At 42.5% G+C, this 26,234-nt stretch overlaps 1 protein-coding gene across 1 annotated transcript in view; it reads left to right on the top strand.

Moving 5' to 3' along the window:
- The window catches only part of UMODL1 (uromodulin like 1), a 74,844-nt gene extending 52,422 nt beyond the window's left edge, over positions 1–22,422 (top strand). The window contains exons 16-24 of the mRNA XM_055801975.1: positions 5,016–5,229; positions 6,722–6,859; positions 8,549–9,012; positions 9,632–9,774; positions 10,919–11,155; positions 11,948–12,107; positions 15,104–15,188; positions 17,923–18,130; positions 20,432–22,422. Coding sequence (XP_055657950.1) covers positions 5,016–5,229; positions 6,722–6,859; positions 8,549–9,012; positions 9,632–9,774; positions 10,919–11,155; positions 11,948–12,107; positions 15,104–15,188; positions 17,923–18,110 — 1,629 coding nt within the window. The 3' untranslated portion in view covers positions 18,111–18,130; positions 20,432–22,422. The remainder of the gene's footprint in view (positions 1–5,015; positions 5,230–6,721; positions 6,860–8,548; positions 9,013–9,631; positions 9,775–10,918; positions 11,156–11,947; positions 12,108–15,103; positions 15,189–17,922; positions 18,131–20,431) is intronic.
- The last annotated feature ends 3,812 nt before the right edge of the window (positions 22,423–26,234 follow it).

Here is a 26,234-nt window from a genome sequence, read left to right as displayed (position 1 = left end):
CTTTGGAGTCATCATCTGCAATTCAGAGGATTTATAAATCCTAATGTGTATAAAGTTCTTTAGTGTAGAGCTGCCCCAGCGCCTGAGTGCCATGTAGTTAAATTGGCAGTACAGCAAATGGAAATACCGTCATTTAAATAATGTGTAGATGAGAATGAGTTGAAAACTTGATGTGACAGTTTGACTGTCATTGTGCAGGCTAGTTTCACCATCCTCCTTGCAATGCAACTGGAAAACAACATAGCTAAGGGTGAAAGAGTATTTTACTCGTCTTAGGTTATGCTCAATCTGTCTTTTGCAACAGCCTAGAGGAATATCACGGCAGCTAGGGCTTGTCCTCAAGAAAATGAATCAGGAAAATAAAAGGTTTGAACTGAAAATGCATTCACTGAGGCGCATTAAATTCCTGAGTGAAAAGGGTGTTTTGAATTTGGGTGTCTTGGAGTTATCTGAGTGACAAAAAGTGTGAAACTAATAACTGACATTGCTTTATCAAGGTGACCCGCTCATCTGGAAGTGACATAGCCTGTTTGATGTAGCTTAATGTACTTAAAATGATGGCAGTTAAAGCTGTCTGAATGTGGAATAAGTGTTGATACAGAGATTAAGGCAGTTTCATTATTCCAGTGTAATTTCACTCCTTTTGTTAATTTGCGTTTATCCACAATTTGGGACATCTTGAAAGCTGCTGTGATGGTGGCTGGGCAGATGTGTGCTCCAGTACCTTCTCCCTGAAGGGGCAGCAAAGCACAGACAGTGGAGAGGATTATTTTTGAGTGAAAAAACCAGGCTTAATGCAGCGTTCTGTTCAAATTAATGTACCTTTTACTTACTTATTTCCAGTTTCCAGACTGCCAGTGTGTTCCCTGCTCTGCTGGCCATGCCGGCTCTGGTGCGGGTACCCACAATAGCTCCAATGAACTGCTGTTTACCTGGGACCTGTAGAGGAGTGGTCTGAGAAAAACCCACCAAACATACCACAGCCACTCATGGGGTTAGCCTGGCTGCCTGGGTCTGCCACTTTCTTTTTGCTCAAAAAAACATTGGCCTTTTCCACCCTGTTAAACCGGTTTTAGTGTGGCTTCCATCTGGCCCTGAAGTTGGACTTTATCTGCCTCCCGTTTTTCTTGCCTGAGCAAGGTGCATTCCCTTCCCTCGACGCTGGTGTTAATTTTTCTCATGTTCTCTCCCATTCTTGTGGCTCTTCTTCTGGCGTACTGATTTGTCCTCGTCTGGCATTGCTCATGTTTCCTTTTGTGCTACAGAAATTGTCGATACAATGATGGATCCCAAGGTAATTTATTTGTCTAGTAAGAGAACTTTATTTTCAAGGGTATTATATACTGGATGTTTCCTTCTAAAAAGGTTCAGTCTTTCTTTTCCTTTTGTTCTAGCCCCTCTGTATCAACCGTTATTTTGATAACCTAGGGTGTGGTACCTGTTGTGAAAGCCTGTAGCCTTCTGGAAAAAGGGTTTTGTAGTGTCATCTAGTGGCTAAACATAAACACCGTGAATTTCCCCTGACACTTCAGGCTCTGAGTCCTGCTTTGTGAGGAAAAATATGAACAAGGACAGAAAAAAAGCAAGCAAACAAACAAAAAACCAGACACAAATATTTCCCAAGCCTGAGGTAACAAGAACCACTGATAAAATAAAACCTTCAGGATAGATGAGAAGGGAATCCAGGTGAAATAGGGGGTGAGCTAAGAGGACATCACAGGTGTGTGTATTTGATGTCTAGAAGTTCAGACAAAAACTAAGAAGGATGAAAACATAGGGCTGACCTCCAACTTTTCACTACATGCTTGTGAAACAGCAGAAAGAGGGAGGAGAAAGGGCCCTAGAGCCCCCTGACTTGGTGAAACAGGAGATGTTTGGGCTGACAAGGACAGCCTACGATCTACCCAGGCTTCCGTAGGGAAGTTAGCTCTTCCCATCCTCCTGGCTCTGCCTGTGTGCCCCACGGGTCACTGGCAGGATTTGCTGCCTAGGACTTCCAGGTGCATGGGAGCCCTTTCCAGGTGCACATAAGGGGTTTGATTCGTGCAATGTTACTTTGCCACCAAGTGCATTCAACACACATCAGCTCTGACAACTCAGAAAAGGGTTGCAGCATGCCTGCGAAACCTAGGGTGGTCTGCAGGGCTGGATAATATGTAGCGGGCAAGTAAGTTAGGGCTGGATAACAGACAGCAGACAGGTAAGTCAGGCTTGGCATGTAGCTGTGCAAAAGCTCTGATGTCCCGGGAGAATCCAGCACAAAATGCACAAGCTCTGTGCATGGGTGCAAGAGATATGAGGCTGCTTCTCCCGTTGGTCCCCATCGCTGCCCCTTGCCTTGCCTCTTCCCCAGGGTCTCCCTGGTAGGAGTCTCTGCCTGCATCCCTAAGTGTTACATCACTGACGTAAGCCCTGCCTTAAACTCATGGTTGAAATCCAGCCCTGCTGCTCTAGATACTTCCTGCAGAAGACATGTAGAGGAAGAAGGGTTTGGAGGCGACTGCAACATAGCCCCCACCTGCCCCCTTAATTATCTGGAAATTTGAGCTAGAGAATTGAGGAATACATCATAAACACAGGGCCTAAACCAAAGTGAGGTGCTGGGAAAGAGGTGCAACTCTCCTGTGCAGGGCAGCAACATTCCAGATCTTACCTGGGCCAAGTGCTGCTTGTCTGGCCCATATGGTGTGGTTGCTCTGCTGCTCTGCGCCTTCCTCTATACTGGTATCTCCTGGGACCCTGATAGCTGCTGGAAGGTGAAGGCAAAGAGCAAGTACGCTGAGAAATCACAAAAATTTAGGTGTTTCTGTGGCTCTTTCCATCTCTCTGTGTCCTGTATTGAAGCTAGTGGCTGTTACATACAAGGAAGCTGTGTGTATCTCAGGCTTAGGATGCCTGGCAGGGATGGCATGGGATTTATTCTTCATGTGCTGCTGGGAGCTGATCTCTTACTGTGGACAGTCTCCTGTTGCACTGTTGCTGGCAATTTCTAAGTCAATTTTAATATCAGTAGCTCAGGACAGCCTGTCTTACCTGCCTGATGCAGGCTTTGAAATTATGTCCCACGCTTTCTGTTGCTGTACTATTTGTAAGTATGGAAGAATGTAAAAAGACTTCCCAGACAAACATGAAAGATATTACGAAACACAGAGGATCTGTGAGCATCTCCTGGAGAAAGGGAGAGAAGAAAATACACAGCTCTAATGGAAAAATTCAGGACATTGATGGATGGTATCACGCAGCCTGGGCTTACCCTGGCAACTGGTCTTCAGGTATGCATTTTTCCTGCATAGTGGCTAGATGTTGGGGTAAGACCTGGCATGTAAATCTGTGTGCATGTGTGTGTGTGTGCGCACCCTGCTTTCCCTTGGGACATGCGGATTGGCAGGGAGTACAGTGCAGTCTAATCGGGCCCTTTGTCTGGGTGACCAGAGGAAAAGGACGGAGGGGAGAACTTGTGGATGTTTACCAGTTTCTCTTTGTGGTGAGTTTCTCAGAAATAGGCTGTATTTCTCTGTATAATGTTTTCTCAACATAGCCTTGAAGGCTAAATTAATATTAGCCCTGTGTCTTGTCCTGGGGTTGGTCCTATGAGATGATGTCATCTGACCTGTGTCTGCTCCTCCAGTGGCTGGTGCTGGGCGTGGAGATGAAGGGGAATGGTGCTGGAAACGCAAATGCTGTTGTATGCCCCCCCCCCCCCCCCCCCCCCCCCCCCCCGCCCAGGGCTCCTGTATATGTCTAGATGCCCTACCCTATGGACTGCTCTCCTGTGGGAGGAGGAGGAGCAGATGTTCCCGTGGGTGGCTGCTCTCCAGAGGTACCCAACCCTGCCTTGAAGGGTGGAAAGGGAAAAGGTCGAACATACAGCTCCAGTCAGTTTATCCCTTCAAGAGGGGCTGGTGCCTCCATTGGAGCTGGATGGTGGAGAAGCTGAGCAGCCCAGGTGATGTAGAGCCTCACATAGGGCTGTGTTTTCCCATCCCACAGAAGCAGACCATCCTGCTCTCCAGTGTGGTAAAGGAGGCTTCTTCTGGGGCTGTTATGACTAATGCTCAGTGTGCTTTGAAAAAGGTGGCATTTGCTTTCTTAGACCGCTAGTGAAGTCCAAGGTTACTGTGTACAGACTGTGGATGTTTATTTTATTGATTTTTCAGACTAGGCTAAGTTCAGCTGTGATTTGGTGCTGCAATACACCGAGGGTGACTGTTCCTATTTAAAATAGTGCAGACCCATCCTAGCCTGGCTCTTGGACTCTTGAGGAGGACCATGAGTCAGGGCTCTGTGCCCTGATGACAGTCAGAATTTGCAGAAATAATACAATACTCCTCAAAGAAGACTTTAATGAAATATTTCTGAAATCAAATTGAAGAGTAGTTTGATGGGAGGTTGAACTGTGTGGCAGTGCTGGTGAAATGAAACACCTTTCTGTTTTCTTTACCCTGGTCCAGGCATTTAAAAAGAGGCATTACTTGTTTGGCTCACTTGTTTGGTGAGAAACCACCTGTGAAGAAAGGCTTGAGGGTGGTCTGCTCTAAGCTGTAACACACCTGAGCTGAGGGACCCCTCTGAGATATATATGCAGCGTGGAGTGTCAGGAGGCATTTCTACTTCCATCAGCAGCTTCTCCTCATGTTGGGTTGCCCCCACTCCCTGGAGGCATTTTGAGAGGCAGAACATGGGAGCTTCCCTGCAGTCTCCTCCCTTTCTATTGTCAGAGGCAAGGACCTGTGCCAAATGACAGATGATTCTTAGTGATGAATCTTACTTGCTTAACTTGTTTAATATTAATGGTTAAATATATACCATATTCTTCAGCTGCTGTAGAGTGGAAACATTATAAAGCAAAAAGTCAGTTTTCTGCTGCTTCCCTCCAGAATATGAAGCACGATTGCAATTAGTTGCTGGCTGAGGTTAAGCCATGACAATAATGCTCTTTTCTGGGCAGTGTACAAAACCTAAAATGTAATTGCTTCTATGTGTCTATCTGCACATGCATTTTGTTTTTATTCCAGGTACATAAATCTCTGCCCCTGGAGGCTTTGCAGCAGATGGATGCTGGTCTGATTAAAGTGTTGATAACAGGTATTACTAATGGGAGCACAGTAGTAAGCTTCAATTTACTGATTGCAGAAGATGTGGATATCTACTACATCATCACCACTTTTCGTGATGCCTTTGAACACAGCTCCTATTTCACGGTTGACAAAAGCAGTCTCTCCATAACTGGTAAGGAGCACCTTGTGCCCTACAATAGTTCTTCAGAACTAGAAAGGTGATAAAGTCTACTATTAATCTGTATTTTTTTGAGGTGGAAGTGTCTGTAAAACAGATGGATGAAAAGCCATTCTCTTTATACTGCTTCTGCTTAAGCATCAATAAACTTTTTCAGGGAACATCAAAAGATGAAATAAGAAGTGAGGTACTCCTGATCCAAAAGGACAAAACCAATTGGTCTTTTGGTCTATAGCTAGATTAATTTTATAGAGAAGTATAGAGACATTAGAAACAGTGGTAACAAACTGAGGATTTTATAAGCTAGCAAGTGGAAACAGGTCCCTGTACACAGACATAAATAGCTTTGTTTAAAATAATTTTGAAACACATTACCCTCTGCTTTGCACTGATAATTTTGCATGAGGTAGAAACTCCAACAAACAAATGAATAAACATGCAAATTCTTCTGCACTGGGAGTATGTGTTTTCCTCACACACCTGTAAATCGGGAGTTTAGGTGAAATTCCACATTTTAACAAGACCAGTACCATGGCTGATTGTGCAACTTCTTTTCCTGTATATGTATTTTATGTCAGTAAAAGAAATGTTAGTCTCCTGACTAACTGCTGTTGAATTGTGTTTCACAAGTCGATGTGTCATCTTTGAAAAACATACCAAATTCTATATCCTTAACATGATACATTTGTCTAAAGGATATCGTTATAAGCTATCGATTAGAATCTCATGCAAAATGACTTCAGAAACATGTTTATGATCTGCCCTGTACATTTTCTTTGCCTGTTAGCCTCACAGCTGTGACTTCGGAAAGTTATCCCATCAATTAGTATTAGATCATGACCGTCTTGTGGCAGCGCTTTGTAGAATGCCTGACCTCCTTAAACCTGTGCTAAAACAGTTTGCTTCAGGGGCAGGTCGCCACAGAGCAGGCAGTTAGTGCTGCTTTCTGAGTCTCACCTGTGCTGGTACATCCTTACTTGCACAGTTACAATTAGACCTTGGGAAGAGAAAGGGAATTTCCTTCTAAAAGTGAAAATTTTGGCAAGGTAAAAATTAAGAAAGCAACTTGGACCAGTGGCACATCCCTCCTGCTTCACTCATGCTAGGCATTTACTAACCATCTCCTCAGGAGTGTGAAATGGGGGAGGCAACTGAGGAAGCCCCCGGGGTTAGAAGCATCCCACCAGGCTGTTGCTCAGGTTAGGAGGATAGGAGCTCTGCAGCAGGGTGGGTATCTGCCGAGGACCATCGGTAGCACAGCTCCTGGAGGATTTTGTCAGTGCCTTGCAATTAGCCCTCTAGGCTGTGCTTCCAGCATCCCACCTCTTCTAGACCCAGCAGCTGCATGACACAGTAGAGTATCACACCTAAGAGGTGTAATCCCACCATAGTATTATGAAGATAAGACCGTGCTCCATTTTCAGAACCATCACGTTTTCTTTCATACTCTTTCCATTTTTGCCTTTTGCTTAAATATACCCGACAGATTATGATGAGTGCAAAAGCAAAGACGATGACTGCTCCCCAGACGCATCATGCCATAACATGCTTGGATTTTACCAGTGCAACTGCAATGAAGGATTTGCTGATGTGCATCCAGAAAGGCCTGGAAGAAGCTGTGAAGGCAAATACAGTTTTATTATCTAATGGCTAACTGAATGCTTAGTGATCTGATCTTTACTGGATCATGGTCACACATGCCACAGGTCTTGAAATTTTGCCAGGGATGAATTTGGTTTGTTGTTTTCAGCTGGATCCTATTGGGAAAAATCTTGCAGCAGACTAAGTATTTCTGACTGTAATACTCTGTCATGAAAGTTTACTATATTAATATTTTATGCTGTCTTCATAAGATTCTTTTAACAATTCTGTTTTCTCATATTTGCCATTAAAATGAGATAGAATTGTCAAGATTGTTACTTATTTTCATTAGCAGTAGCAGAGGGGACAGCAGAGATAATAAAGAAGGTAACAGAAAGCACTAGGTATATGGTTTGACCTCGGTATGGCAGCAGGGATGATATGTTGGTATTACAAACTACTTTTTTGTATGAGTCAATTCATCTAGCTTCACTGTTTCCTTAAATCATTTGTTAGCTGACGTATGACGTCTTTAAGGTCCTAAATTCTTTTAGGCTTCTTCAGTAATTTATATTTGGTTTTGTAACCACAGTGATAAGCTACTCTCTGGCTGAAGTCACAGTGATTTGTCAGCTGATACCAGCATTTCCTCAGTTTTGTTTAACCAAGATATTTAGCATTATGACAACGAGCATTTGGGAAATTTAGCTCTGAAAGAGCTCAGATTTTTCTTTTTCTTCCTCTTATATTCAAATCAACAACCTCTTAATTTGGGGCATTTTCAAAAGCTGGGAAGTTCTAGGAGTATGTGCGTGCGTGTGTGTGTGTGTATATGTTATACATATATATATATATGTACAGAGTTTATATGTTGCTTGGAAAAGAGATGCTATTTGTATATACAACCCATTGAAATTATTTCAGAGATTTTTTGTGTAATGAGACACATTCTTTGTGTTCCACTGCAAATGGAGTTTGTTATCTTGGTGCTCTCTAAGTCAGTGGTGGATGAGCACTTTGGTTTCTACCAGCAAAGAGTCATGGGGTAACCCCAGAGCTTGTGCTGGATGTTGAGTGTTCAACATACACACTGATGTTGATCTCAGCCTCTGCTTCCCCTTTCCCCCTGCTTGCTTTCTTCCTGAAACCACTAAAGATTTCTTCAAGCACATTTGTTGAACTCCCTACTCTGTCTCTCAAGACACATATGTACAATGTGGGCCTGCAAACTGTGAGGTTTGTCCTGCACTTTCCCCAAAATGGGTTTTCCAAAGCGCTCAGGGTCGCATCTTTTGGGTACTAACTGGTCACAAATAGGGCCAGGTTTTTTATCAAGCTCTGCTTCTGTTCGTACCTCACATCCCAAAGTGTGCAGTCTCCTATAGTACTAGGCAAAAACATATGAACACTTGCTGATCAACTTACAGGGGGGATCTCTCGCAATCACTGATCTTCCAAAAGCTGTGTATATGTGTTTTACTTGAGCATGCTAATTATTGCAGCTCTCAGGAAACAGAGCACTTCAGCTTTACTCACAGGCACTTTATGTATCTCTTTGGCTTCTTCTTTAAGAAAGCCACAGCTTTGGCAGTAAGTAGAGTAGGTTAAAAAAACAAAAGAAGCTAGTTTCCTGCCAGTAACTGTGATTTCCTCCTAAAAGTTTGCTTTTACCTTATGATATCAATCTGAACCTGTAAATTACAACAGTACCTTTATTTTTGGCACTCTTCAGCATTTCCTATCAGCCAGAAGGCAACAATGATGGAAAAGAAACCTGTATACAGCACAGTTTTACCTTCAACATCTTTGCAAACTTCAGCTCATGTTTCTTCCGCTGCTTTATTGGACTTTTCTGCTACTGAACACAAAGGAAGAGCTCTTGAGGACACCACATTCTCCAGCGTGGTGCTGCCTTCTTTCACCGTGGATCCCGTGTCAACTCCTGATGTTTCTCCTCAAGCATCTCCTCTCCCCCTTGTTAAACCTGCCCAGGAGTTTTCCATTAAAGATGCAGTGAGAGTGTTTTGTGAAATTGAGAAGATTGTCCTTGCTGTCCAGAAAAGGTTTTTACAGCAGGAGTCTATCCCAGAAACTTCCCTGTACCTGGGGGAGCCTCGCTGCAACGTGAGCATCAGCAATGGCACTCACGTTGTGCTGCAGGCAGGCTGGAGTGACTGTGGCACTGAAGTTGAGACTGTAAGTCCCCTGAGCCAGTGAATGTGGAGAAGCCCTGGGACAATTTTTCTGTGAGGGGGTGGGGTGATGAGGAGAGGGGCAATGGCAGATCCTTAGCTAGGTATACCATCCTATTAGTTGCTGAAATGTTGGATAAGGAATTTCTTCAGAGAAAGAAACTCCCTCCTTATGATGGAAAGTTACCTCTGTTTGGGACAAGGGTCAAGCAAGAAAGAGAAGGGGAATCTTTGAGGCCAGGCAGCAAAACTCAAGGGCCTCTCCAAACTGAGAGTCACTTCCCATGCCTCTCTGGGTTCCCTTTGCAGCTGTCAGAAGCTTCTCTTTTCTTAAAAGCAATTTTATCATCGTATTGGACAATACTCCAATTGCTACCAGTAGTGGGGACATAGAGTGATGGTTATGTCTTTGGATCCCAAACCAAAAGTTATGTTCAGGCCACACCAAAGCACAGGAATTCCCTTATGGAGCAATGATCATAACAGACTAAGGAAGAGGAGGAAGGCTGGTGGATTTTCATTACCTCATAGTACAGCAACTAAGATGCTAGAGGTTTAATCTGTTTGATTTTTGCAGCCAGGAGAATGTTCACAAGTTGCACTTTCCTCTTCCTGTCTTGCAGAACATGACTAATACTGTAGTGAAAACCATCCTTCGGAATGATGTTTCTGCTCAGAGAGTAATTCACCACTTAAAAATTGCCAGTCCCATTCACTGTGTGTTTCAAAATGATCTCCTGGCTTCCTCTGGATACTCTGCGGAAGGGTAACAACCCTCTCTCCTTTGAAATGCTGTTGTGTGGCTGAGCAATGCTGCGTTGGAAAAATCCCCAGGGACCTTAGCTATATCCAGTGACATTACTTGTTATGATAAGTAGTCTGCCATCCTGTGAGTCTTGTGCTCAAGTGACCCCTGCTATGTGCTTCTCTTCGACTCCATTTGTCAATAGATCCAACAGCCAACAAGCTTGGCCATTGCCTGACTACACCATAGGTGAAAATAAACCTTTGGGAGCTACTGGTGCAGGTTCAGGAGTCAGAATTTCTGACTTCTCTTTGCCTTCCTGGGCAATCACATGTAGCAATAGCAGTATTTTCCTGCTTTTGGAACATAAAAATGATGTATCTTTTCAAGTGATGCAGGCATGCAGACTGCTATGTGGGTTCTGAGGATGGCAATTTTTAACCCCCACAAATCCTTATTTAATTAAGTTGGGAAAAAAGGAAGATATGTAATCTAAATACTTTTTTATGGAAGGCCCCATCTTCAAGTAAGATGGAATCAAATCCACTGTTCACAGAAAATCGAGCCCACACTCACAGAGAGAAAAGGTGGCAGCACCACCTTTGCTCTAATGGTGAATGTTCTCCCTTCATACAAGTGCACATCCTCTCTCTTGTGTAGCACCATGCTTAAGCTATCATCACCAAATCCACTTTCTGTTCAGACATCATATTTTCCTTTCAATCCCCTCCTGCAAAGTCTTTGTCAGGCCCTCTCTGACCTCTGTAATTTTCTCATGTTCCTCACTTACTGTTCAATTTCAGCCCTTCTCATTTTTTTCTTTTCTCTTCTGAACTAAGCTCTTAGTCTCCTTATTTTGAACTTTAAGACAGCTCATAGTCTTCTCCTTCTATTCCACTCAAATATTTCTCTCTGCTCTATCTGTATTGATAAGACATTCCACCCTTTGGATTTTCCCACTTGCTTTCCATGGTGCCCACCTTTCCAACTGAAAACTCGATGCATTTTCACCCTTTCCTCTTGAATGGTGTTCTAACATTTTTGACTGCAGATAACTCTTCACTACTTAAATGCACAAGAGATGAAGAAACGGGCACTGATTTATGACTTACAGAAACACACAGTCAAATTTGTGGTCTTTAAAGGAGGTTAATTGACGTTTCAGGCTTTACACCATCTTTGAGGATTTGCATGGATCTGGACGCTTCAGAACAGAAATGCAGTTGTTTATTGGAAACTCTCCAATACCCCAAAATTTCAGCATCTCTGCCAGTGACAACGTACTGATTGAAGTGGGGATCCAGAGAGCAGACAGCAAGCTCAAGGTGGTCCTCACTGACTGCTGGGCAACTCCAACTAATAACTCAGTGGATCCCCTCTCATTTGTTTTTATTAGCAACAGGTACAGCAATGCCACTTGCAATAACATGTGCCATGTCTTAGCTCTTCCAGTGGTGCTAACTACTAATGTGTTGGATTTTAAATGCCTTTTATGTGTGTTCTTATCATTTATATACATCGTTCCTTACCATTTAGACTGGTCATGCCTGCTTTGAACGAGTAAGGTAGGTATGAAAAGAAAATATTTTCAAAGGGTAATGTGGTAGTTGTTCCAGTTTGGTTGTCTTCCTGATAGTGGTTTTGGCAATCAGTAGCGAAAGAGCATTTGAAAAGTGTGTGCTTTATTTCTCTGTGGTTCAGCTTTACCAAGAGCTTATGTACCTCTCCTCAGTGAAGACATAGGTTAGTTGATTCCTATGTGTCATGTCTCACACACAATATTAACACAGCCTCTGGTAAAAGAGGAGGCTTGTTCCTGTCTGGATCCTTAACATCACCCTGATGTCATGTTCTTTGGGCTCACCTACCACCTTAAAATACAGCATACTCCTTTCACTCAGTAAAAAAATCTATTCTTTTTAATATGATGATGTTCTTTCAACTTGAGTGTGGTGAAGTCAACTTTAAATCCTTACTGTCTCTCTTTCCCTTCTTTTCAAACTCTACAGCCTCTTTCTATTCAGTTACTATAAGAATAAAGCAGCAAATAGCCCCTTATCACCCCTGCAGTGCTGGAGAGCTGCTTCACGGAGGGTCTGGCTGTGACTTGCTAAAGGAGCCTTACAATCTGAGTTACATGCTATAACCTTCTATAGCCCTGGCGGTTATGTATGTTTTTTCTCTTCCTTTTCAGCTGTCCTGTCCCAAATACGTATACCACACTGCTAGAGAATGGGAATTCAAGCAAAGCACAGTTTAAGATGAAAATTTTTTCCTTTGTCAACAATTCTGTGGTTTACTTACACTGCAAAATTCGTATTTGTATGGACAGCCCAGGAAGCACCTGCAGGACAGTAAGTGATTTTCTCCAATATTCTATTTTTCTCCGACGTGCCATATGCACTCCTGCTATGGAATTGAAGGAGTAATGTTTCCAAACAGGGTTTAAAATAGCGCTTGAAGTTTTCTTTCATTCTCTGCTGAAAGCAGAGAGTATCAGGGAAGAACTGCAACCATATGGAAGTGTCTGCTTTTCTTCCCGTTCCTCATCCTTGTATTTAAAAGCATGTAGCTTGCATGTAAGATGCGGAAATCAAAGTTGGGGAACATAAGAACTGAATCTTTCACCTCTGCATAGGGATGTCTAGAAGGCAATGAACAGAAGTCACAATGAGATAGGCTGTTCAGAAATATGACAGCTCAGATGGACATGTCACAAAAAAGCAAGCACCTATATCGGCAGTGTCAGCAGGAAAGTCTGAGTAAATTGATTTGGGATGTTTTTCTGTGCTTTTTTTTTTCCCCTCTAGAGATTTGCTTCTCCGGGTGAGAGTCTAGGTGGCAAGAAAGGAAGCTTTGTGGCATTAAGTTTCTAGGGCCGTGACTAATAGAATTTATGATTTTTTAAAGCTGTATTGCTTTTTGAAGCAATAAACCAAGCAATGTTCTGATAACAACTTCAGATTCTAATTTTCTGTGTTCCAAAGCATTGCTTTGTTTCTTTTTACTTCTAAGTAAGTGATGCACACTGCTTCATATGAAAGTGCGTTGCTACCATAGAAATAAGAAGAAAATAGGTTTTGCTGTTGAGGGTTTGTTTGGTTTTTTTTTTCTTTGTAGCAGACACACAGGAATTCTCCTGTCCCTCTGCCAGCCTTCCTGGCTCTTTTTCTACCAAGGATGTTTTCATTAGCAGTTTGGTGTTCCTCCATTGTTTAACACTTTCCTCTAGCTCTAAATAACTCAGTTTAACCCCATTATAAAGCAAATGATCTTTTCCTAAAGGATTAAAAATGGCTAGCAGAAGAAACTTGTTTCCTTTCTCAAAGTATAAAGCTTCCTCCAGATTAAAAAAAAAAGTTGGGGCAGGAAACACAACTGACAGATGGAAAGATGGCTCCAGTTTCCACAGCTGAATTTGTGTGTTAAAAATCAGTGCTTCAGTGGAGGTGGTGCCCTCCATGAGTTCCCCGTGTGTCCCGCACAGCTGAGGAAGGACACTGTGGTGTGTGCAAGGCAGGGGAATAAGAAGGATGGGCGGGACAGGGACCGAGTGGGCTGATATGGCTGCTACAAGGAGTCAAACAGTTGCTTTGCTAGGAGCCAGTGGGTTTATTTTTAGAGCAGGCTTTAGCTGTACGGGTTGAAGGTTAGTAACACCGTTAATTAAATGTCTGGCTTTGATCTAACTACAGGGGTCTGTGATGGGATAATTCTGCTAGCCCAGGATGAGGTTTGGTTGAGATTGACAACTTCAGTAAACAAAGCACAGAAAAGTTAATCTGTGGGGCTCTCTTCTTTCATATATTCTATACCATTAATTTCTGTATTATTCATTTATATGAGGTATATTGTTCTTTCTCCTGTGCAAAACGTACTCCCTATGAAAAGTTAGTGAATTCTGTATCTCAAATCGAGATTAAAATGCTATGCAGAGAAGACAATTACTAGGCACATCTACACAGGATGACAATGGCTTTTATGAATAAGGGAGGGGGAGCTGCAGGAAGTAGAAATATCAAAGAAAACTGGAGGAAGAACAGGTTATATTTGCAAATAACATGAGGTGGCTGGGAAAGTGTCCAGGTCTGGGATCTGATCTTCTGATCTGACTTCCTTCAGGGCAGATTTGCTTCATCTGTTGGCCCACAAATTTGAGACTTACATGTTGTATTATTTCTTTTTACTCAGTCTTTTTATTCCTTGTTTTCTGGTGGAAAAAAGCAAGGTGCTCTGAAGTTTAGAGCAGAAAAAATAGGCTGGGGAGCATGTAGTAAGAAATGAGTAAGAAACATGACTTTGAACGGGGAGAAGAGTGATGTGCTACTGCCATGCATACGTTTAGTGGGACATGGCTGCTCCATGGCCACATGGAACCAAAAAATCATTGACATCAGGGAGCAGCTACGTAACCATAATCTCTAATGGGTCTGCCTAGTTGGGAAAGCTATTTGAGGGTAGGCCAAAGTCATAGCTGCATGGGTATTTTTCTGGGGGCTGACCCAGCTAAAGACACTTGCTGACAGTGGTTTATAAAGATTTTTCAGCGTACCCAGGCTGGTAACGCTGGTGAGACATTCTTGTGTAGACAAGCTGGTAAGACAGCTTTGCACTACCCTGCTTTCTTTTGCTTGATTGTAGTATGGTACTGCAGTTTCTCTGTTTTTATGTGCACTTCCAGGAGAGCCACAGTATCATTTGAATAATCTTAACAGGCTATGGATTGCAACTTAAAACAAAAAGGCAGCAAACACACTGAAAGGTGCTACAGAGGAAGTATGCAGAAGAGGAGTGTGCTGTGTATTCTGCAAGTGCTGCTCACACAAAGCTAAAGCAGCTAACCCCCAGCATTTCACAGGGCAGGGCTTTCAAACTAGTAGTTCCCAGATGAGTAGTTTACATGTCACTGAAAAGTTGTGCATTGCTCCAAAATGGCACACAGCTTGGCAGGGGCTGAAAGTTGCCACTGCTTTTGCTGGTGCTGCCTGCCATGGGCAGCGTAAGCACCCAAACAATAATGTTTACAAAACCCTGGCTTATAGAAATCATCAGAATTTTATTCTCCCATGAGAGTTCTCTAAAACAGAAAGTTAATAAAAAGAAAGATTGTCTGTGTGAAACGTCTGTTCACAGCAGTATTTTTCAGTATAACTAATTACAGATTTTATGCTGATGTTTCCCCAATACCATTATTTTTGAACTTCCATTTGGTGCTCATTTCAGTTTAACAAAACAAAACCAAACCCCCAATGAGTGAGAACAGCACTGGGCTTTCACATACTTATGAGAAGACTTTGTAGTTTTAATTAGTAAACGATATTACTTGTTGAAGTTTGAATTGATTTTACAGAGATGCCATGCAGCTCGATTCCTGAAGACTGGTGAAACCATTGCTACACACAGAACATCCTGGGGACCCCTGTGTAAATCAGCTGGTGAGTTGTGAATAGATGCTTACAAAAAGGGGACACAGATTCTGTCAAGATTCTTCTTCAGTGGCAAAGGAACCTCAAGGTTTTCCCGCCCCTCTACATATTTTTCTGAAGAGCAGGCGTTCTTCCTGAAGCCATGTGACAGTGTGGGAAAGCATGTGCCCTCCTCATTGAAGTTACTGTCAGACTGTCAAGGGAATGTAGAAAGGAAGAGGATAAAGTAGCTATTTGCACAGAGTAGCAAGTACAACAGCCACAAAATCAAACAGTTATTACAATTGTAAAGTGCGAAAGCAGCTTGAATCTTTTAGATTGCAATTAGTTTTACAAGTGTTTACGCTGTTGTTAGACTGCAATTATATTGAGCTCTGAAGTGCAAAATCAGAGGAGATAAGAGAATGTCTTGTTGTGTTTCCTTATTGACTTCATTACTACCATGAGGGAAAGTGACAGAGCACAGCTGATACAAAGCACCTTGGTTAATCTGGTGGAGTGGTACAGTACAGGTTAACAGAGAGTGAACATGAGCACTGTGTGCAAGCAAGGTCTAATTTGTTATGCATCTGCCTCTCCTGCATTTATTTTGAGTAATGCTTTCAAGGGCGCCTGTGAGCTTTTAACATTTTCAGTCACCTGGCCTCCTCTAGTCATTTGTATTCATATCTTATTAGCATAAAACACTCACTGAGAGTATTTGTACACATCGATATCAGATTAACATGTAGCTATTGTGAACAGACAGAAATCACCCCCTTGCCTCCTGCTAGTTGCCTGTTCTGCCAGTCACTTAACGCTTTTATGACTGTGGAGATCAGTTAATGCTGGACTGTTAGTGGGTCCCAGGTATATTTTTCTCCTGAGTTGTGATGTGATAAAAACTGGCTTTGGCTTAGCATTTTGTATTTTAATTCCATTATATGCAAGTATAATTCTGTTAGAATAAGCCTCCAGTTCATTTCTGAATTAGTTCTTTCTTAAAAACTTTTTAAAGTTTTGTTTAAAATTGTTTAAATAAAACAAAGTTTAAATTGTTTTAAAAACAATTACTGCAGCTTTCTTTGTACAGCACTTAGATCAAGTAGATCTCACTCTCATTTTCACTGGATACTCCAGTGTATTTCTAATATTGAAAAATGGTCATTACACAAAAGGAACTCTGGTGAGGGCAGCTTTATTTGGGCTGACATACCCTGATTCCTAGGCAAAAGTGGTACTACTAGATGTTGTCTCTTATTTCCAATTTATGTACTCATATCACATTTTAAGTGTGAGGCTAGACCTAGACAGTGCTATACATCTCTTGTGTTCAAGGAGGCAACGTGAATTATGATGTCAGGTAAGCTGCTGCAGTGAAACATGAAAAAAGCTTGAACTGGTCCACCTATACTGCTTGGCCACATGCTATAGCAAAGACCACTGGTAACATCCTCAGAAAGGCCCGTTCTGTCTGCATCTGGCTACAGGCTGCCATTTCCATTGTGATTCTTCTTTTTGATTCCTTTGTTTCATACTGAAATTCAGAAATAAGCCTAAATATATTATGGAAAACTGCTTTGGCCTGTCTTGGAATGATGCCCTGGATACTGCATAGCTTGGACACCACTATCACATACCTCTGTGGCTGGCAGCAGTGATCTTTGGCCAAAGGTCTTGTTTCTACAGGCATGTATGTGTTAGTGTTTGTCTTCTGTGCACCTCAGGTGCTGCACAAGTGCTTGGCTAAATAAGTGCTTTCCTGAAAATGTATGCAGACAAATAGATGTTTTTGTACGTGCATCAAGCATTTACAAGAGTGAATTAGAAGTCTGCAAGAGTACGTGTACAAACATGAATAGAGGCATAATGTTAATGGGAGAGAGAATTCTGCTTGCAGATTTGGACAAATACATGGAAGTGACTACATGTGAACCATCTGAACATGTTCTGTCATTGGTGAGTGGAGCCTAGGGACATAGCTGGCAACAAGGGACTTGACTCTTGCCCACACATAGGCATTTAGTGCTCGTGACCCATGGTGCCCATTCTTTCCTTCCCCTCAGTGTCTGAGTGCTATTCCAAAAGACTATAGGTGTCCTGCAGGTCCCATGCCATGTCGGCCAGACTTGTGCAGACACTGTAGGAACCTTTGGCTTCTCAGGTGGCACTGGATGCCTACACTCAGGCTGCAAAGTTGAGCCCATGATGACCACTTCAGTGTGATTCACTTACCTGCCTCCACTGACTGTCCCAGCCAGATCTCTGCTGACTAGAATGGGAGCTTAGAGACCCAGCACACACAAAGAATCATTCCCCAAATAGTTTGTGTTTAAAGAAGTGTTACATATGAGATAAAAGCAAATCAAGTTGTTTGTATTAATTGTAGGTGAATGGGGACAGGATAAAGATGCGAGAATGCTTCACCTCTAGGGTTATTCTGGAAGTAAGGCAACATTTCAAAAAGTCACCAGTGCTGATGCTTTAATTCTTATTTTTGCAGAAAATTGTAGTGTCAAATTCCAAAGACATATTACATTCATGTTTGCAGGGACTATACACTTGTATGCAAAAAGAGGACTTGGACCATGGCTCACAGACCTTACATGAGAATCACCCTCTCCAAAAGGCTGATGCATTTCTGTATCACAGATTTGTGCTTCAACATGCGTGTTGGCTAATTTGTAAGAAAGGCTTGTTTCTTACCCCAGGAAAAGATTCAGTAATTTCAAGACTTTTTTCTTTCACCCCTTGTTCTTTTTAGCATCTGATCTGAAGAGAGGGAAGGAGGCTGGGATGGGAGTTGGATACATCATCCTCATTGCCTTTGCTGTGTTTGGTTTTGTGCTGGGAGTTGTGAGCCTTCTCATTTTCCAGTACCAGCGAAAGACGAGAAGATACAACTTCAGAATCAAGTCAGACAACTTTAGCTACCAAGTGTTCTATGATTAGTGATTTCCAGGTTACCAGATGTAAGTAGTGAATTATGATCAGTTACTTTTTTTAGTTGTTTATTTCTTCCTGGAATGGTTAAATACTTGCAGATGAGCATCCTCTGTTTAAGAGTATTTGAACATCCTGCCGTGTTTGCTGTGGGTGAAGGTTATAGAAGTAGCAATGAAATTCCTACTTTTGCCTGTTCTCAAATGCTGCAGACTACAGAGGAGGAAGACAGTTTTCATATTCCTTCATGGCTTTGGTCTCAGTCAAAGTAAATGACACACCACTTTAGAAGGACACTAGTAACCATTTCTAGAAAAAAAGTATCCCTTTTGGTTTTGGATCATGGATTAGTATAATAAAAGACAGAAACTTTATCGTTATCTTTATAAATCTGCTTCATAAGCTGATTTGCTTCAAATGTTATCCCCTTCTGCCAAACTTGGGTTGAATTCTTTTTTTTTTTTTTTTTTTTGAGGGGGTGTTTTTCAAGGTAATAGTGGTATGTTAGACGTAAAGAGCTTGAGATATTGATAATGGATAGGCAGCGCTTACAAGTACCTGCAGAGAGCCTGAAAAGAGAGCTCGGAAGAGTGTTAACCACTACCACATGTTCTGCCTCTGCAACTTGGGAATTTAACACTTTTCCAGAATACCGTAGGATTCAGCACTTTTTCTGTAAAATGAGTGTGTTCTAGCAGCTCACCACCATTTGTATGTTTGTCCCTTTAAGAGGAAGAGAGAGAGAGAGCATGTAACATTGATTCACAGCTCAAGGATGTTTACTGCGGATCCAATTCTGTTCCAGGGAACCAGCTTATTTGACATTGTTAGCAGAGTTAATAACTCTTTCCTGGTGGAGGCCTTGTACATGACAATGCAGCTGCCACAGTAAATTCACCAGACTCACCATGATGGAATTTGCAGATAATTTAGTTTCACTAAGTACAATAATGCTTAATATATATCACAGCGAAGGGACAGGGAACACTATATCCCAGCTATCTGCTTTTAAAGTCTTGAATAGTCACTCTTAGCTCTACTTCCTCTAGTCTTACATTTCAGAGATGTGATGGGTTGACCCTGGCTGGGCGCCAGGTGCCCACCAAAGCCATGCTATTGCTCCCTCCTCAGCTGGGCAGGGGGGAGAAAATATAACAAAAGGCTCATGGGTCAAGATACAGATGGGCTCTCTCAGATCACTCAGCAATTACAGTCAAGGCAAACCCGACTCAGCTTAGGGAAATTATTACCATTCAAATCAGAGTAGGATAATGAAAAATAAAACTGAAACTTAAAAACACCTCCCCACACCCCTCCCTTCTTCCCAGGCTTAACTTCACTCCCAATTTCTCTACCTATCCCCCTGCAGCGCAGGGGGCTGGGGAATGGGGGTTGTGGTCAGTTCATCACACGTTGTCTCTGCTGCTCCTTCCTCCTCAGGGGGAGGACTCCTCACACTCTTCCCCTGCTCCAGCATGAAGTCCCTTCCACAAGAGACAGTTCTCCATGAACTTCTCCATCATGAGTCCTTCCCATGGGCTACAGTTCTTCATGAACTGCTCTGGCATGGGTTCCTTGTGGGGTCATGAGTCCTGCCAGCAAACCTGCTCTAGTATGGGCTCCTCAGCCACAGGTCCACAGGTCCTGCCAGAAGCCCGATCCAGCGTCGGCTTCTCGCAGGGTTGTGGCTTCCTTCAGGCATCCACCTGCTCTGGCATGGAGTCCTCCATGGGCTGCATGGATATCTGCTCCACCGTGGACCTTCATAGGCTTCAGGGGGACAGCCTGCCTCACCATGGTCTTCCCCATGGGCTGCAGGGGAATCCCGGCTCTGGTGTATGGGACACCTCCTCCTGCTCCTTTACTGATCTTGGTGTCTGTGGAGTTGTTACTTTCACATACCTCTCTTCAGCTGCAATTTTGTTGCACAGGTTTTTTTCTCCCTTAGATATGTTATCAGAGAGGTGCTACCACTGTTGCTTATGGGTTTGGCCTTGGCCAGCAGTGGGTCCATCTTGGAGCCAGCTGCCATTGGCTCCATTGGACACAGGGGAAGCTTCTAGCAACTTCTCACAGAAGCCACTCTTATCAGTGGTCATGAGTGATTGCAATATTTGATGGTAATGGGAATTCTGGAGTTGTGCAATGAGGTTGTAGCATAAGGGATACTGTCAGGTTCATAACGCTTATATGCCATGTTGGAGCCTCAGCTATTGGCTCCTTTTAGATGCTAGAACTACTCAGCTCTTCTTTCCTATGTATTTACTTTCTTTGGAAGGTAACCAATCATCTTTATCAATTGTGATTAGTTCTTTTTTTATTTTTTCTAGTTGGATCGTATTTCATCACATGGAGAACTGAAGCTTGTCTTCACTCAGCATTTGGCTTTTATTACTGTTCACAATGGTGGCCTTGACTAGTTGCAACACCGACTGTTCCACTCTTCCACATTAATGTCACATATAAAAGGCTTCTATCCCCCCCCTCCCCTTTTTTTTTTGCAATCATTGGGCTCATCCCTAGTGTCCTAAGAACTATTTGTGACCACAGCTCCTGGTTGAAGTGAATGTTGGCATTTTTTTCCCATTGATTAAATAGAGAGGAATAAAGAAAGACTTCATGGTTCTCTAATCAAGTTTCAGGATCTGGCTGTCCTGTACCATGTTGCTCTGTGCCCATCGTAGCATCATTTGTGTCATTACTATTGACAAGTTGCATGTTTCTATAAATCTTGCAGGAAGTAAATCAGCAGACCCTTAGAAAGATTTACTTTTCAGTTTGTAATTAATTATTTACTTAAGGTGAGGTTGAAACTTTGGTCTGCCGTAACACTGAAGACCTAATTGTGCAACGCCTTAGGTACACAGAAGCAGAAGAACAAGTATTGGATTTGCCACCATATAAAGAAAAGGCACCGTGAATCTGGGGCTTAACCTACTCAGAATGTTCTTCAGCATGAGTTTTGGGATTTGATTGTAAACTCTTTAATCTACAAGGACTCAGTCAAAAAACAAAAAAAAGAAAAAGGAAAAAATAAACTATTTTTGCTACTGGCAGCCCATGATTTCCAGATAAGTCAATTGGTACCTCCGTATTCTGTTTAATTAGACCACAATGATTGTGCAGTCAAGCCACAAAGCGTGATGCCTACCTAGCTGAGAGCATTCCATTTGCAACATAATATTATAAATTTGAGCTGAATTTTGCCTGGCTGCAAGACCCTACCATTAGTGCAGCAGTAAAGGTTTATTTTACATGCTCCATGGGATACAACAACAGCCTGCTCAGCTGGATAAACTAGAACAAAAATATTTTCCATACAGTAAACATCACCTGCAGGACTCTTTCCCAGGGCACTCTTCACTCTGCTGCCCCAAACCTCCACTTCAGTAAACGTGTGAGAAGATGGAGAGTGAAGAAGTGTGGTAACTTGTCCCCTCACCCCTTGGTTCTGATTGCTGCATGCACTTCTCCTACACAGTGACAGAGTCTGCTGTATCTAGGTCACTTATAATTCAGTAATTTACAGTGAATAAGGTTAACTCCTCTTTAAGCTCAATGGACACCATTACAAATAACTCAGTGGAAACTGGTCATTAAATAGAACTTGCAAATGCTCTTAGTATCCATAGCATTTAGGTACTAATTTTTTTTGTACAGAATAACATTGGAAAGCTTTTTTTCTAACCTCCTAGTCCAATTTCTGCTAGGTAATAAGATCACTGGGTAAAGGACTTCTACATTTTGCAAAAGGTCATACTGATCGATCTTAGAGGTTATGTATACACCTTTTAAATGCATCAATAAATTTTGGAATGATCATTTGCATTCTGCTTTTGAGTCAAATGGATCTTTAAGGAGTAAAAATCCTTGTCTTTTGCTTGCTGAAATATCAGTTGCCAGATCCTGACATAAAAATGATCCATATGGTTGCAATTCATTAGTGAAACTACAAATTATCTTTGCAATCTTAGAGTCTGATGAACATAACCACTAGCTTTTTATTATGTAGGAGTTTTTTAACTTTTGCTCCATTTACTCTCAAATATATCTAATGTGTTTGCCTTCTCCACACAGTGAAAGGTTAAGTTATTTTACTATAAATATTTTTCTAGTTTTTAGTACTTACAGTCTGAACTGCTTGAAAGTGACAGACTAGAGATCTGCCTATTGGTTTCAGTGGAGCTCTGCCATTTACAAAGGCTGAGCACTAGTCTTCAGGAAGAAATGTAAAACAGTAGCTTGTATTTGATACTTTGCATGCTTGGCAGAAACTGCTATTGTGACTATCTGAGGCTGTTTATTGGAGTTCTGATGTCTTAATAAAAGCACTCATAACTTATTGTTGACTTTTGTCCTGTTATATTTTCCTTTTATGATTTAGTCACAGGTATTGACATGTGCATTGTGTGGATGTGACAGCTTCTGAAGAACTGTTAAAGTATCAGTATAATGTTCAAACACCACTCAAAACACATGACCTTATCCAAACACCAATGGACTGCACTTAGCAACAATTATGTACCTACATTTACTAAGAATCTCTTTCTTCAACATTACAAAGGGCAAATAAATTTTTAGTTTCATGCTTTGCAGCAAGGACAACCAAAAGAATATTCAACATTCCCAGTCCAATAATAGTATTGCAGCAATGTGGTGATCCAATCTGAAACTCATGGCACACCAGCCTCCCTGGGCATTTGATTTGTACAGTTCTGACAGCTGCTCCAAAAGCAGTGTATTCAGAGATTACCCTCAAGGAAGCTTACCCTGGGGGCATTACTGGACTTGTCTGGATCCAAGTGTGAAAAGTAAGGAAGAGCACTAGCACTTGCTCCAAATGCTTCCTTTCTCATCCCTGTGCAAAAGTGTTGCACAGCTGCCACCCATTTTTTTTTTTTGTCATTTTTTTCTGTGCTATGTTTCAGTGGCTAGCAGTCACTATTTTCTCAGCACTGTCTCCCTTTGTGTCCCTTTTCATGCTGAGACACAGAAGTTTGTTCGGTTGAGGCATCAAAGAATCACACAATTTTTGGGGTTGGAAAGGATCTTTAAAGGTCTTTTAGTCCAACTTCCCTACCATGGCCAGGGAAATCTTTCACTAGATCAGGTTGCTCAAGACCCCACCCAACCTGACCTTAAACACTTCCAATGATGAGGTATCCACAGCTTCTCTGGGCAACCTGTTCCAGCGGTTCACCAGCCTCATCATAAAAAATTTCTTTCTTATATTCAATATAAATCAATCCTCCTTCACTTTAAAAACATTTTACCTTGTCCTGTCACTACAGGCCTTCATAAAAAGTCTCCATCTTTCTTATAAGCCCTCTTTATATTGAAAGGCTACAATAAAGTCTCCCTGGAGTGTTCTTCAGGCTGAACAACCCCTTCTGTCTCACCATTTCTTCATAGGAGAGATGTTCCAGCCCACTGACCATTTTTGTGGCCTTCCTGTGGACCTGCTCTAACAGGACTATGTCTTTCTTGTACTGGGGATGCCAGACCTGAATGCAGCACTGCAGACAGGTTTTCATGACAATCGAGTAGAGGGAGAGAATCATCTCCCTTGACCTGCTGGCCACATTTCTCTTTATGCAACCCAGGATACAACTGGCTTTCTAGGCTGCAAGTGCATTGCCAGCTCATATCCAATTTTTCATCCACCAGTATCCCCAAGTCATTCTCTGCAGGGCTGCTCTCAATCCATTCATACCCCAGTCTGTATTGATACTGGGGATTGTCTTGACCCAGGTGTAGAAACTTGCACTTGGTCTTGTTGCACTTCATGATGTTCACATGGGCCCACTCCTCAAGCCTGTCAAGGTTCCTCTGGGTGGCACCTCTTCCCTCTACTGAATTAGCAACACCACTCAGCTTGGTGTCACTGCAAACTTGCTGAGAGTGCCCTCAATCCCACTATGTCATTGATGAAAATACAAATAGTATGGGTCCCAGTATGGACCCCTGAGAGACACCACTCATTACCGGTTTCCACTCAGACACTGAGACATTGATTGTAACTCATTGGACACAGCCATCCAGCCAATTCCTTATCCAACAGTCCATCTGACAAACCCATATCTCACCAATTTAACTGCAAAAATATTGGGGAGGGCTGTATCAAAGGCCTTCTAGAAGTCTGGGTAAATGACATCTGTAGCTCTTCCCTTGTCCATTGATGCAGTCACTCCATCATAGAAGGGCACTAGATCAGCCAGGCATGATTTGCCCTTAGTGAAGCCATGCTGGCTGTCTCTAATTACCTCAATGTCTTCCCTATGTTTTAACATGTCTTCCAGGAGGATCTGTTCCATGATCTTACTAGGCACAGAAGTGAGGCTGACTTTTTGGTAGTTCCTAGGGTCCTCTTTTTTCTTTCTTCAGTCACCAGGGACTTCGACCTGGTTGCCATGACTTTTCAAATATGATGAAGAGTGTCTTGGCAACTACATCAGCCAGTTTCCTCAGGACCCTGGAATGCATCTTGTTGTGTCCCGGGGACTTATGTATATTCAGGTTCCTCAGGTGGTCTCAAACCTGATCTTCACTTTCGATGGGAGAGACTTCATTCCCCCAGTCCCTGCTTTGAGGTTTCAGGGGCTTGAGTGATATGGGAAGAGAGATTACTATTAAAAATTGGGCCAAAATATTTGAGTATCTCAACTTTCTCCATGATGGTTGTCACTAGTTCTCCTGTCTCATTTATCAGTGGACAGGGAGGGGGGATGACATTTTCTTTAATCTTCCTTTTCTGACCAATGGACCTGCTGAAGTCCTTGTTACTATTCTTTGCATCCCTTGCCAAATTTGGCTCCAGCTGTGCCTTAGCTTTCTTGATCCCATCCTTACACATCTGAGCAGCATCCCTATATTATTTCTAGGATACACATCCCTGGTTCCACTACCTGTGCATTTTCTTCTTATACTTTAGTGTGATGAGGAGGTCCTTACTCAGCCATACTGGTCTCCAGGCTTCCTTTCCTGATTTCTTTCACATGGGAATTGAGAGGTATTGTGCTCTAAGAAATATGTCCTTAAGGAGCAGCCAGGTCTGTTCAGCTCCTTTATCCCTGAGGGCAGTTGCCCAGGGGGTCCCATCCACTAATTCCTTAAACAACTGAAAGTTTGCTCTCCTACAATTCAGTGTCCTGACACTACTCTTCACCTACCCCATATACCTCAAGACTGAGTTCCACCAGGGCATGATCACTATAGCCCAGGTTGCTGACAGAATTGACATCTATATTTAGTTCATCCATGCTGGCCAGCAGCAGGTCTAGTAATGCTTCTTCTCTGGTTGGGCTGCCTACCACCTGGATTAAGAAATTATCTTTGTTGCACTCCCAGAGTCTCCTGGATTGTTTACATCTTTCTGTGCTGCCTTTCCAGCAGATGTCAGGGTGGTTGAAGTCTCCCAGCAGGACCAAAGCCTGCAAGTATGAAGCTTTGTCAACAGATTCCCCTTGAATGAGCAGCCTGTAGTAAATACCAGCTACAAAGTTTCCTTTGTTGGCCTGGCCTGTAATTTTTACCCATAAACTCTCGATCTGATCATTGCTGTTTTTCAAAGGTAGCTCTGTGCAGTCAATCAATTTTTTTACAGAGGGCAACCTCCTCATGCGTCCTTCCTTGCCAGTCCCTTATGAACATTTTATAGCCATCGATTGCAGTGCTCCAGTCATGTGATTTGTTCCACCATGTCAGCTTCCAAATCCTCCTGTTTGTTACCCATGCTGTGTGCTTTGGAAAAGAGGCACAGAAGGTGGGCTATTGACCATGTCACCTTTTTAGAGGAATATACCCTAATTTCTTTGAGGCATTTCACAGGTGTTTCCTGTGAAGGGGGAAACATATGAGGTGCAGTAGGATCCCTCTGTCTCTACCATTTCACCCCATCTGCTGCTCAGACAAGTTTTGATGGCTTTGGAGGGCTCATTTTAGACTGCTGTGGTCAGTTCCCCATATCAGTGATCAGGCAATCTCACCTAACAAGTAGTTCTGAGACCAAGGAGAAATCTTGTACAGGAGCAGCATCGACCATCTCCTGTTTCCAGTCTGGTGTTGCCCACCTTTTGTTCTGTTAATGAAGCACTGGCTCTAGATAATTATTTGAGACAATGGATGAAAAATATG

This window comes from Falco peregrinus, chromosome 4 (genome assembly GCF_023634155.1).
Source record: "Falco peregrinus isolate bFalPer1 chromosome 4, bFalPer1.pri, whole genome shotgun sequence".
NCBI lineage: Eukaryota > Metazoa > Chordata > Aves > Falconiformes > Falconidae > Falco > Falco peregrinus.
The sequence above is the reverse complement of the archived record's forward strand: the minus strand, read 5'-3'. Positions and strand labels throughout refer to the sequence as shown.